This window comes from Poeciliopsis prolifica, unplaced genomic scaffold (genome assembly GCF_027474105.1).
Source record: "Poeciliopsis prolifica strain line A6 unplaced genomic scaffold, Auburn_PproV2 SCAFFOLD124, whole genome shotgun sequence".
Classification (NCBI taxonomy): domain Eukaryota; kingdom Metazoa; phylum Chordata; class Actinopteri; order Cyprinodontiformes; family Poeciliidae; genus Poeciliopsis; species Poeciliopsis prolifica.
This window is the reverse complement of record NW_026562499.1, coordinates 133,516-146,877: the sequence shown is the minus strand read 5'-3', so window position 1 is coordinate 146,877 and position 13,362 is coordinate 133,516. Positions and strand designations below refer to the sequence as shown.

The window sequence follows — 13,362 nt, the reverse complement described above, 5'->3', positions numbered from 1 at the left end:
AAAAATAAATCATCAGAACACTAGAACCACTGGAAACGGACCAGAACCAGAGCCTTTGAGGAGAAACATCAGAGCCAGCTCAAGGCGGTTGCCATGTTGCCATGTTACAACATGGCAACATGGTGGCTGTTGTGGTCAGGCGTGGCTCTCACTGTGGAGGTGGTACTGATTGTAGATCACCTGTTACTCACCTGGTGACTTTAGAGAGAGGCTGATGGGGAGGTCGACTTTTTGCTGACCGCTTTTAGCTTGTATGTTTTTTGTCTTGATCTGTTTAAACCTGCCGACCTGTTTGGACACAAATGTCTGTTATCCACCGACGTTCTTCTTTGGGTTTTTGATGATATAACGTCTTAACTGCAGCTTGCATTTAAGTTTTGGTCAGGTGGGTATCAACAAATGATTCCCCTATTCAGCTGCTCAGTGGCTTTGTTTGACAGTCGCTAATAGTGGGCGTGCCTGAACTTCAAAACATGCTTCATAATTTGGTATTTTCTTCATTCTGTCTTTACTGGCCATTTGAAATCAAGAACATTTAAGTCAGTAAGTCTGGATGAACGTTTGTGGTCCATCAGGAAGTCCAGAAAAAGGTTCAAGCTGGTCTCAAATGATCTTAATGTCTTCAAACAAAGTCATGCCCGTTCTGGACCAGCTGCTGGACCAGAGATCGAAGCTCCTTCAGCTCTGTCTCAACGGCCTCCTGTTCCTGTTGCAGGTTCTTGGGATCTTGGACCTGCTGGTTCTGTCTCTCTCGGTTTCTGCTTCTGTTTCTGAGGCGTCTCTTTGATGGGGAGGTCCTGAAGCTCAAGGTTCTCCTGGACCTGAAGTTGTTGATTCTGCTGGTGTTGTTCTGTAGGGAATCTGCCAGAGAGACTGGAGGTCAGACTTGCTGCCTAGTTGAGCACTGACCTGTTCTGTGTGTCCTGGTGTTCTCACCTTGGCTGCCTCCATGTCCCTCTGAAGGACCAGGAACTGGTCCAGAGTCTCCTGCAGGACAAGCCATCCCATCGTGCCCCAGGAAGATGATGTAGGAAATGCATGGATACCCATCCTAACCCGTCCTGTGACGTGTCCAAACTCATGGCTGAGACGCCATCGCAGGCTTCGCCCAGTGGAGAGCAGTGCTTGGAGATGTACTGCTTGCCATAGAAACGATGGATGGAGTCCTCCACCTGCAGGATGACAGCGGCCTGCAGCATAACCACGTTAGCCTGGGAGTTATCATGCACCTGAAACCACCAATCAACCAACGAATCATTCAACTTAGACTTAGACTTCCTTTATTGTCATTGTACAAAAAAACACAAGGTGAATCTTGACAATGAAATGTTGTTACTTGGCTGCCAGTGTAGCAGAGCTAAAACCTTATATTAAATACATAATAGCTAAATAAATATATAAGAGCTAAGAATAAAGTGCCATGGAATCCACAGGTTCAGTGTTGTAAACAAAACTAAACTAAAGTGCGTGTGTTGACCATGTCCATGGGCGGGGGCTTTGGTTTGGTTGTTAATAGTAACTCAGTCATTTATTAATAGTAAGTCAGTCAATAGCTTTTAAGGTGTTGGTTTAAATGTCTTTTCAGGTCATTTAGGTTACAGTCCATAGGTTGAGACCAGTCCAGGCATGACCTCTGACCTCTGGAAGGTCTCAGTTACTAGTGTAATCAGGAGGTTGATACACAAGATGGAGGATGTGGCCAGAAATGTTCCACACAGTAGAGAAGCCATGATGTTGTCCACAGTTACTATGGCAGCGTACTCGTACTCATCCACCAGAGCGATCCGGTAAAGGCTGTAGAGTAGACCTGAGACAGAGTGCATGCTGGGAACAGAAGGCGTTCCTGAGAACACAACACAGTTTCTGTCAGAGCAGAGCTGAACTCAAAACCTTCACAAAGACAGACCCGCTGATCTTCTGACCTCCAACATGGTCCAGAAGCTGGAGGCATAGGGATGAAGATCTCAGCATACAGGAACAGGAAGTGCATCACATCCTTAACGATGTTCCCCAGCTTGATGATGAAGGGCCCCATTAACCTGCAGAGCATCACCTGTGCTACACATTAAACATGCTTCATCTGGTCTGGTTCAATAACGCCCGCTCTAAAACCAGAACCATCCAGAACCACTTCTGGATGGCTTCCTTTGAGAAACCCTGATACCCCCCTGCCTAGTGGCCTTCTCCGGATCCTTGTGAATGTCCTATACCTGTGCAGCACCTTATCAAGTCCAGAAGACTCCAAAGCTTCACTGTACATCCAATCATTCAGCCTCTGATGGCGCTGAGCTACTGGATAGTAGCCACAGCTGTCCTGAGCCAGTCTGACAGATGCCAGGCTGCCATGCTCCCTGCTGAGCGCTCTACCGCCACCAGCTGGCAAGGAGGGTGAAGTGCCTTGCCTAGGAACACAACAAGAAAGGCGGACAAAGAGGAATCGAACTCCTACCAAATGTATTATCTCAGAGTCCAGTCTACTTACTGGGGTGGTTGGTTCCTGCAACACAGACAGTCCCCTGACGGAGGGGGCTCTGCTACCTGATGGGGCCCCAGGTGTAGCAGCCTCTGGTTCCAGCAGGTTCAGGTAGAAGTACTCCTGATGGAGGGCCTCCTGACCCTGAACGTGACACAGGTTACCTCAGCAACCACAGACACAGAGCTCTGTGTCAGGGGGCGGGGCTAAGTTACCACATGACTCATCCAACCAATCAGAGCAGAGATGCACAGCTGTCCATCAGAGTCCTGGAGGACCTGAGCTGCTTCAATGCGCTCTGGTGGTTGAGGAACGGGTGACATCACTCATGATGTCATGAGCTATCTATGATGTCATGCTGTGATGTAATGGTCACCCATGTTGGCTGTGAGCTGCAGCGGCGTCCGCTGCTTGTTGTCGGTGGAGCCGATGGCGGCACGCAGCAGCTGGATGGATCGGACTGCTAGTGAAGAGGAGTCTGCTGGTCCAGAAGGGTCCGATGCTCGGGTCACATAGAGCTGGTACCGGACCTTCAGCACCAGAACCCGCCTCTACCTGGACCCACCGACCTTCCCTGTCCAGCAGGAACTAGACCATGTCCTTATAGTCCAGGGCCGGGGCCACATGTAACTCCGTGACGCCAAACCGATCCGAGCCCAGCGAGTCCGATCCGCGGTCCAAAAAGAACCGCATCACATCTTCGCTCCTGAGGACACACACCTGAGTTCAGCTGCACAGCTCAGTCTCGCAGACAGGTAAACCAATCCACCAGGTGTGACCTCATGAAGGACAGTCTGTCTCCATCTGTCTGAGCAGTTTGTCAGTCTCACCTGGTCGAGATACAGTTGGTTATTTAGTTTTTATAAAGTGAATCAAATCTTGTCACCATGTTTTTCACACTGCATTGCATTCTGGGTAAATGAAGTGTAAAGGTCCAACTGCCTGGCAAAAACAGTGATGAGTAACTTTATTAAGACTTTTTTATGGAATTACATTTGCTTCACAATTATTCAAACAACAAACATAGAATTGTAATCAAAACTTTTTGATTTGAAAATAGAAAATTTTCAACAAAAAAAACTTTTCTCAATCAAAAAATTAAATTGGTCAAAAACTTTTTGAATTGTAAAATTCTTTAAAACAAACAAGCAAAAATTGTTTTTTAGATGAAAATCACTCATTTTGGTGAAAAAGTTATGAACAGAACATAAACCTTTATTTTGCACGTCAGAAATGTCTTCCGATCGGAAGGTTGTAGGTTTGATTCCAGCTTCCTCCATCCAAAACATGACTGTTGGTCTTTAAATTCTCCCTAGGCGTGTGTGTGTGTCCTGTCTGTCTCTGTGATGACAGACTGGCCACCTGTCCAGGTGACCCTGCCTCTCGCCCAGAACATCTCCTGACCCATTAGGGAGCAGAAAATGGACGGATGTTCAACTGGATTCCTTTCATGGAAGATTAAACCAGTTATTTGATGTAAATAATATTCCAACTAAAGGACAAATGACTTTCTGCATTGTTTCTGTCTCTGCTAAATCAACCCTGACCCTCCCTGAGTTTTAACTTTAGGTTTCCTGATTAACAGCTTGTTATTTCAAATATTGATCTCCGCATTTTAACACGAGTTTATAAATGCTGCAGATTGATAAGTAAATGTGATTATATATGTCAACTAACACTAAGATAAATATGAATGAATATTCATTTCCCTTACAAAAAAGCCTATAATTCACAGGATGTTCCCATTTTCCACATGTGATAAAGTATTTTGTTCATGTGATCACATTTTTTTTGATGTAAAGAAAAATAACCCGCGATCCGAGAGGAACGCTGTTGGACGTCCACCTGGGGACACCGGCCCCGTCTCAGACACAGGGACAGACACAGTGGGAGTCTCATGTTTATTCTGTTATTTACACTCAAAGAGAAATCCACAGTCTGAACCGACGACAGACAGAGCCACGCCCCCCGGCGGTGGGCGGAGCCTGGCCGTAGCATCTATCCAAACCAGTGGTTCCCCATGCACTCCCTGTTCCAGGGGGCGCCGCAGAGCCAGCACCACTCTGCTCGGCATTGGGTGCACTGCATGTGCATGCAGCCGCCTGCAGGGGAGACACGGGCAGCCGTCAGTGCTCACCTGGTGGACAAATGGGACGGTTGTGGGGCGGAGCTTACCGTTCCTCTCCACAGGTACCAGGCAGCGCGGGCAGCGCCGGGTCGACTCCTGGATGAGCTGCAGAGACGCCTGTTCCCACCTGCCTCTCTGAGACGCCTCGTGTTCCACCACGAAGCCCTAAGGAGAGGACCGCCTCAGCACCTTCATCACCTCCATCATCATCATCATCATCATCATCATGTGACTCACCTGGCAGCCGTCCACTGTGGGCGGGGCCACAGGGCCCTCGCACGGCCCCTCATGGAAGCCCTCTCTGCAGTCTTTGCAGAAGACAAAGCCGCAGCCCAGCCGCCGGTCACCACCCTCCTGCTGCCCTCAGGTGGGAGAAGCCCCGCCCCACATCCAGGTGAGGGGCACAGCACGCCGCCGGCAGCCAGCAGACACTCCTCGCCGTACTGCAGGTAGCGGCAGTACTGAGGGAGAACCACAGGGGTCAGCACAACCCGCACTAATAACCTGCTACAACCTGACCCTAACCAGGAAGAGATGCAGCTGATCATAGACCTAATCTCTGCTGGTCATCACTTCCTGTCCTCACCTGTTTCAGGTAAACTACAGGCACCTGAAGCTCTGATAATGTCCTTTGGGTTTTTGAAACACTGGTTTGAACTGGTTCCATTCCTGGAGGAGGTAGACAGTCTCTCTGCATCACTTCCTGTTCTGGTGTTAGGGTTATCCCTGATGCTCCTTCCCTCATCTTCCTCATCTTCCTCTGATCCAGCTGCCCCGCCTCTCTCTGACTGGCCACACCTGCCCCTCATCAACCTCCCACTGCTCCCAGCGTCTTCGCCTTTGACCCAGGTTCTGCTTCCTCCGTTACTTTATTTCATCTCTGTATTTATTTAGCTGAACCTCAATGAGTCACCAAGACTGGAGTGACCCTACAACACAGGAAGTACTTCCTGGGTGACCCTAGACACAGGAAGTACTTCCTGGGGTGACCCTAGAACACAGGAAGTACTTCCTGGGGTGACCCTAGAACACAGGAAGTACTTCCTGGGTGACCCTAGAACACAGGAAGTACTTCCTGGAGTGACCCTACAACACAGGAAGTACTTCCTGGGTGACCCTAGAACACAGGAAGTACTTCCTGGGGTGACCCTAGAACAGGAAGTACTTCCTGGGGTGACCCTAGAACACAGGAAGTACTTCCTGGGGTGACCCTACAACACAGGAACTTCCTGGGTGACCCTAGAACACAGGAAGTACTTCCTGGGGTGACCCTAGAACACAGGAAGTACTTCCTGGGGTGACCCTAGAACACAGGAAGTACTTCCTGGGGTGACCCTAGAACACAGGAAGTACTTCCTGGGGTGACCCTGACACACCTTCTATGGTGGAGTCACCTGATCGTCTCCCAGGATCCTGAAGTGATGTATCTCTCTGATGAGAGAGTTTTCACATCCAGCTGTAGAGAGACAACAGGAAGTCAGGCACATCCCCTGTTGGACCCGGCCCCATGAGGCTCCGCCCCTCACCTGCACATGGCAGCGAGTATCCAATCACAGCATCATGAATAAATTGCCGCTCGTTTAAGGCGTGTCTGGCAGTAGCGCTGGAAGCAGTCCAGGCAGATCACATGACGGTCCGAACACTGAAAGACCAGAACCACGACCCTGGAGACAGAGACGACGTGAGGAGGGGGGACGGAGAGCGACAGAGGGCGAGACAGGTGAGGACGTTACCTGATGTCAGTGCAGCCGATGCAGGGGACGCTCCTGGTGTTGGACAGGATGAGGTCCAGTGCCACGGAGACGTCGTCCTCTGACGTGGGGTGAGACCACATTTCATGTAGAACTCCTGCCATCAAGGACCAATCAGAATTAAGAGATCAAGAACTTCCTGTCTGAGACTCTCAGACCCCGCCCCTTACCGCCTCATTGCCATGGCAACCTTCAAACTGACAGACTCCAGGAATCCGTCCAGGCAGGAGAATGTCATCCCAGCATGATGGACCCTGAGAGACAGACACAGTGTAACAGCAACCCCTGCTGGCCCCCAGCAGGAACTGCACCAGGACTGGAAATACTACACAGCCAACACAGGAAGTACAGCCAACACAGGAAGTACAGCCAACACAGGAAGTACAGCCAACACAGGAAGTACAGCCAACACAGGAAGTACAGCAGTTCCGTTCTCACCCTGCAGAGCGTCAGCGTCATCTGTCTGCATCGCCGACAGCGAACACGGAGTTTCCCTGACTGGACGGATGAGCAGCGCTTACAGTACACGAAGAAGGTACTACACACACCTGGAAACAGAGAACACACACCTGGAAACAGAGAACACACACCTGGAAACAGAGAACACACACCTGGAAACAGAGAACACACACCTGGAAACGAGAACACACACCTGGAAACAGAGAACACACACGTGAAGACAGGTGTGTGTTAACCTTTAGCAGCTACTGACCTTTAGGAGCTGCAGCCTGTTGCTCTGAACTCTGATCTTCATCTTCTCTTCCTCCCTCCAGGACAGTGATCTGCACGGCGGCGGCGGCGGCGGCCAACCTGGAGGAGCTCAGGTCCAGTCGGTCAGCCTTGTTCCTCTGGCAACCAGGTGTTGCTGCGTTGACGGCAGGTGGATGGAGCCTGGAGGAGGGAGCACCACGTGGACCGTGCTCTGCTCTGGGAGGTCACAGCCCTGACAGGAGGTCACCAGGTGAGGAGGTCACCAGGTGAGGAGGTCACCAGGTGAGGAGGTCACCAGGTGAGGAGGTCACCAGGTGAGCGCTACCTGCACATCGGCGTGGGAGCTCACCTGCAGGGAGGCGGAGCTCTGCAGCTCCTTGCCGGCGAGAACCCGGAGCGCCTGGGCAGGAACTCCCTGCTGACTCGCCACAATCTCCTTGAGGTCCGCCACGCGGGCCGCTGCACTCATCTCCACGGCAACGCCGGGGCCGTGGTTGAACCGCACAAACACTGCAACACAGGTGAGGGTCTAACTGCAACACAGGTGAGGGTCTAACTGCAACACAGGTGAGGGTCTAACTGCAACACAGGTGAGGGTCTAACTGCAACACAGGTGAGGGTCTAACTGCAACACAGGTGAGGTCTAACTTCACACTCAAGCAGATTTTATGGATTTGGTGTGATGGGTTCCAGTCGGTCTCAGGCAGGACCAGAACCAGGACCAATTTGGTTCTCTGGTAGCCCCGCCCCCTGTGACACCTGGCCAGGTGAGTTCTGCTTTAAGAACCATAACAGGAAAGACCTTACGATTTTCCTGTTGATAATATGAACCACCATAAAGCATTAAGAATGTTTAATTATTGGTTAATAATCTATAATGTTTATTGATCAGTAAACTCATCAACCTTCACAGAAATAACATTTTAAATAATTCGCTGAATCTTCATTTTCATTTTATTTCACTTTGATCCTATTTTTTGGGTCCGGTTCTGTCCGGGTCCAGCAGTTCCAGAACCAAGAGGTCCAGTTTCGGGTCCAACACGTCACTGACGTTAGGAGGCTGTTTCTGTGCATCAGAACCACCAGAACTGGGCTGGCCAGGTCCAGTCCACCAGAACTTGCCGTACCTGGTGGCCCGGTACCGGCCCCTTCCGGAACCGGTCCCTTCACTGAGGGATGCAGGATGGTAGAACTGGACCTGGACTCACCTCCAGAACTTTCTCAAATTTACCAACTTCGATCGGAACCAGAACCAGTGACTGGTTTAGAACCGGCGCTATTGGACAGGTTCTGGTCCGAACCCAGTCTACCGCGGTTCTGGTCTTTAAGCTGAAAGAACTGATCGACCTTCAACCCGAACCGAACCGGGAGCCGGACCAGAACTCACCGATCATCCTGCTGCTCGTCCTTCATAGACGTGTTTACAGCCGGCCGCGGTGCACTCTGGGATCTGTAGTCCGGAAGTTAGCGGGCAGGACTACCGCCACCTGCCGGACCGGAGGGGAACGGCAGGTGGCGCCCAGAGGAGGAGCAGGCTCACCTGGAGACCACAAGTATTCATACCCCCCATAGATTCAGGAGTCCGACTGGTTTCCATGACCACCGAAATGTTTTATCATTTTGAAAGGTTTTATTGGTTTACTGGTTCTGGTTATGATCCATCAGAACCCCTGGCGCAGAACGTGACCCTTCAAATTAAGAGCCTACTTGATGCAAAGGAAGTGGAAGCAGACAGGAAGATTTTTAATATTTATTAGAAAATGGCGACAGAACAGGTGAACAGGTTTATTCTAGTACAATGAGGAACGTTGTTCTTTCTATCTGCAGAACCAAACCCAAACAAACCAACACGACGGGGCGGGGCATCAGGGGCGGCATCAGGGGGCGGGGCATCAAGTGCTGCTTATCTTCTACAGGAGGTGGGGGGGCGCCCTCACATTTATAAATAAATCACCATTAAATTAACTCCAATTCACACAATAAAACTCAAAAGTGTCGAGCAGGAACACAGATTGAAGGGGGCGGGGCATCCACAGGAAACGTTTTTATGTTGGTGACAGATTTTCCGCTGGAGCCGATCGCTGACCAATAACCAATTTCACAGGTTTCATTTGAACCGTCCAATCAGCAGTCAGTTTACTGAAGAGTCTGCTGGCTTTGACTCCATTTCCCATGATGCTCTGGGACTGTTTGAGGAGGGGGCGGGGTGGGCCCAGAACAGGTGGATGCCTGTAAGCCCGTTGAGCGGAGCAGGAAGCTAACGGTCCCTTCTGACCATACATGGAAACGGCCGACGCGCCCATATATGGCCGTCCTGCTGCTATCTACACAGAACCAGTTCCAGTTCCTGAAACCTGGAGAACTAGAATCCCAACGGGTCCAGAACATTTTTCACTCTGACCACAACTGGCCCAAGAACCGGTCCAGAACCAGTCGGCGCCGGTCCAGAACCAACCCAGAACGGGTCCGGGTCGGAGCGACCCTCACTCGGAGTCGGACTCCAGCGGGGCGGTCTCGTCCACCAGGGGCGGGCTGCGGCTCAGGGCGGCGGCCTGCAGGTGCGCCTTCTTGTGGCGGGAGAAGCTGGAGGAGTGCATGAAGGTCTTGTTGCACGCCGCGCACACGTAGGTCTTGGACTTGGAGGCGGCCAGGCCCGGCTTGGCCAGGACGTGCTTCCCCGGGCCGGCGCCATGAGTCTGCCGGTGCCGCGCCAGCCTGGAGGCGTGGCTGAAGCTCTTCCCGCAGAGGTCGCAGGCGTGGCGGCGGCCGCCCGGCTCCCCGGCGCCGGCCTCCGGGTCGTCGTCGCGGGGCGGCCGCCCCCCGCGGCGGCGACGGTTCTTCTTGCACAGAGTGTAGAAGTTGGGCTTGTCGCGGGAGCAGAGCTTGAGGCGGATCTTGAGGTCGGACGAGCTCTCGCCCAGGTTCTCCTTGCCGGGCGTGTAGCTGTCCAGCAGCTCCTTCACGTGGCTCACCTGGTGCTTGGACAGCTGGGTGGACGTCCGGAAGCTCAGGTCGCACTGCGGGCAGGCGTAGAACCGGTCCGCCGCCGCCGGGCCCGGTGCCGCGCCGCCCGCCTTACGGGGCTTCTTGTTCCTGGTGGCGGCCTTGTGGCGCAGGGCGGCGGGCTCCGCCTCTCTGGCCCCGCCCTTGCCCTTCTTGTGGACGAGGCGATGGCGCGACAGGCTGGAGCTGTGGTTGAACTCCTTCCCACAGATGTTGCAGGGATGGATGCGCCGCTTCCCATGCAGCCGCAGGTGGCTGCCCAGCATCCTGGAGACAGAGCGGGTCAGAACCGGGTCAGTACTAAAGAAACAGGTCACAACTAAAACTCTGGGTCAGAACCGGGTCAGAGCTAAAGAATCGGGTCAGAACCAGGCCAGAACCTGGTCAGAGCTAACGGTGTCGCCCAGGTTCCGAACCCCCCAGCAGAACTTCGGCCCGGCTCACCTGCTGCCCTTGAAGCTCATGCCGCAGTGCGGGCAGGCGTAGCGGGCGTCGGGGTGCGACGGCTCTAAGGTTCTCTTGGTGGCCGGCGGCGGGCCGGTCCGGCCCGTGTGGGTCTGCTGGTGCCGGTACAGGCTGGAAGCGTGGCTGTAGCGCTTCCCGCAGTAGCTGCAGCGGTACTGCCGGCCCTCCGGCTCGTAGTAGTCCCGGTCCGGGTCCGCCTCGCCGTCGGGCGCGCCGCCGCCACCGGCCTCCAGCAGCAGCCGCGTCTCCTCGCTGTCCTCGTCCTCTCGTCCGAGTCCGTCTTGATCTCCACGCTCTGCTCCGTCACCTCGCAGGGGAACACCTCCTCGTAGGGCGCGAAGAAGGCCTCGTCCGCCTCGATCTTCAGCGGCTCCGCCGCCAGCTCCTCCGCCTCGTCCGAGTCCTTCTTCACGCAGGAGATGGTGAACTTGGAGCCGACCTCGGCCCACTTCACCACGTACTCGATGGGCTGCGTGTCCAGCTCCACCGTGATGAAGTCTGCGCCCAGGGCGTCCGACTCCGACACCGTCAGCTCCGTCTCCGAGTCCTCCATCCCGCAGGCGGCGAGGAAGAGGAGCCGACCTGAGGAGAAAGAGCAGGGGTCACGGGGTCAGATCAGGGAGAGGACCGTCCCATCCTGGTGACAAGCGGCCAGAACCAGCAGAGCTGAAGGCCCGGTTCTGGTTCCATCCAGTACAGAGAACCAACAGAGCCACAGCCGGCTCCAATCAGAGCTCAGCGACCCAACAGAACCTCAGTGTGTTCTGCTGGCCGGGGTCATCCTGAGCTCCTCCTGTAGTCATGATGCTACCGGCTGCTGCAGGACGACCTGGCCTCTCCCCTCTCCTTCTTCTTCTACTACTCTCCAGTTTGCACCGTTTGCTGTCATTGTAACTTTTTATTTCCTGTTATTTCTGTCCATGGCAGCTCTGGGTTCTGATTGGCTGATTCCTTCCTGGAGGCGGCTGACATGATGCTGATCGCTCTCCCTCTCCTGCTGTTTCTACTTTCATGAACATCAGAAATGATCCAACATCAGTTCATGTGTTTCTTCTTCTGCTGTGTGTTCTCTAACCTCCAGGCAGATAAGTCCCATGGTACTGAGCCCGATTCTGGTTCTGCTAGAGGTTTCTTCCTGTTAAAGGGGAATTTTTCCTCTCCTCTGCTGCTACATTCATGCTGTGTATGAGAAACTGCTGTAAAGTTAATGATTCTGTGAAAGGGGTTGACGCCCCCTGCTGGCCAGGAGGAGTGAATGCTGTAAGGACCTGCTGGGTCTCCAGTTTAATCAGTTAGGATAATGATTCCTAACAGATTCCTGGTGCTGACCTGGAATCTGTTTGGATGATTCGATTAAACCGAGTTTTCTTCCTCAGTATGAAGGACAGGTTCCAGATTAATTCTAGATGAACGGATCTCATCTAAGATCAGCTCTAGATAAATAGTTCTGGTCTCAGATCACTTGATTAAACTCCTCCAGAGGTTCCTGACTTCCTGTTGCTCCCCGGATGGCCGACAGAGGGCGCTAGCCGCCCGACTTCTCTCAGTAAAGCTTAATTTGACTCTCGCTGCAACATTTTATGGCTGCCCTACGGAAGCCGAACCGAACCCTACACCGCCATGGTTCTGGAAACATCCGGACCCGCAGCTAAAAACGCTGCTGTCGGCCGCCCGGCTCGCAGGAGTAAAACCGGCGTTTTTCTCAGAGAAGTTCCGGGCCGGGCGGCTGTCAGGAAGCAGGACCAGCTGCTCTCCTTCCCGGCGGGAACTGTCAGAATAAAAACCCGGGGCTCATCGCAGAAGTACCAGAACCGGGTCGGGATTCGGTTACTCACCAAGATCCAGCCGTTAATCAGTGAAATCCACCGGAGCGGGCCGTGACAATAACAGGAAGCCGCCGCCGGGACACGGAGCTCCGAGAGGAAGGATTAAATGGTCGAGACGACCGGAAGACGGCCCTTCAAAATAAGAGCAGTAAAGTTACAAATATACAGAGGTGGAAAATACCATGGCGACGCTTCCGCATTCAGCAATTAAAAAATGACATCAAAATGTAGAAATAAAACATGTCTGACCTCACTACCGGTTTCATGTAGCAAATAAAAAATATATAACTAAAAATAAAAATAAACACAACCTTCAAATAAATGTTACAAAAAAAACATTCAATGTGACATCAGATATCAGTTTAATAATCTAAAACTAAATGTAACAAAATATAAAAAAATAACTAGATAAGAAAATTACATAAAAAAAAATAACTACACAAAAAAAAGACATTTTGTAAAAATGGGTTGAATCCCATAATTGAGTCTCTGCCCGTTGACCTTTGGCCCATGTCTTATGCCTCTCCCACAACCTGCTTTATTAACCAAAAATAATAATAAAAAAATAAGATCATAAATCATAACAAATATGTTTTAAAATTGTATAAAAACTACAAATAAGAAATTTGAAGAAAAAAAATTTCTTCCTCCTTTTAATTAAGACAGACAGTAGGGGAAGGTCAAAGGTTACTGGAAAAAAAAGATTGCGCTGGTGCGACTGAAAGCATCTGATTGGTCGATATTCAGCCAGGAAGCTGATGGTGCAGCCAATCAGAGAGGAGGATGACGGTTCAGGGTTAATCATGTGACACTCCAGCAGCCAATGAGGAGAGGACAGAGATGTCCTAACGTCACGTCTGACTGGATGCAGGCTAGGACAGGACAATGACCTGACCTGACCCTGACCTGCATCTCTGTAGTTCAGGTGAGTCCAGCAGAAGCAGGTCCATCCGGACCAGAACCGGCTCAAGATCCAAACATCAGAACTGAGGCGGGACAGAAGAG

At 52.0% G+C, this 13,362-nt stretch overlaps 1 protein-coding gene and 1 pseudogene across 1 annotated transcript; both read right to left on the bottom strand.

The window, feature by feature from the left end:
- Positions 1-4,390: 4,390 nt before the first annotated feature.
- On the bottom strand, positions 4,391-9,366 carry LOC129355090 (E3 ubiquitin-protein ligase parkin-like; annotated as a pseudogene).
- On the bottom strand, positions 8,946-11,334 carry LOC129355089 (zinc finger protein 135-like). The gene is made up of 4 exons (XM_055024642.1): positions 11,280-11,334; positions 10,839-11,113; positions 10,511-10,794; positions 8,946-10,333 (listed from the first exon to the last, which is right to left on the bottom strand). The coding sequence occupies exons 1-4, from the start codon at positions 11,332-11,334 to the stop codon at positions 9,547-9,549; spliced, it is 1,401 nt and encodes a 466-aa protein (XP_054880617.1). The 3' UTR covers positions 8,946-9,546.
- Positions 11,335-13,362: the final 2,028 nt, after the last annotated feature.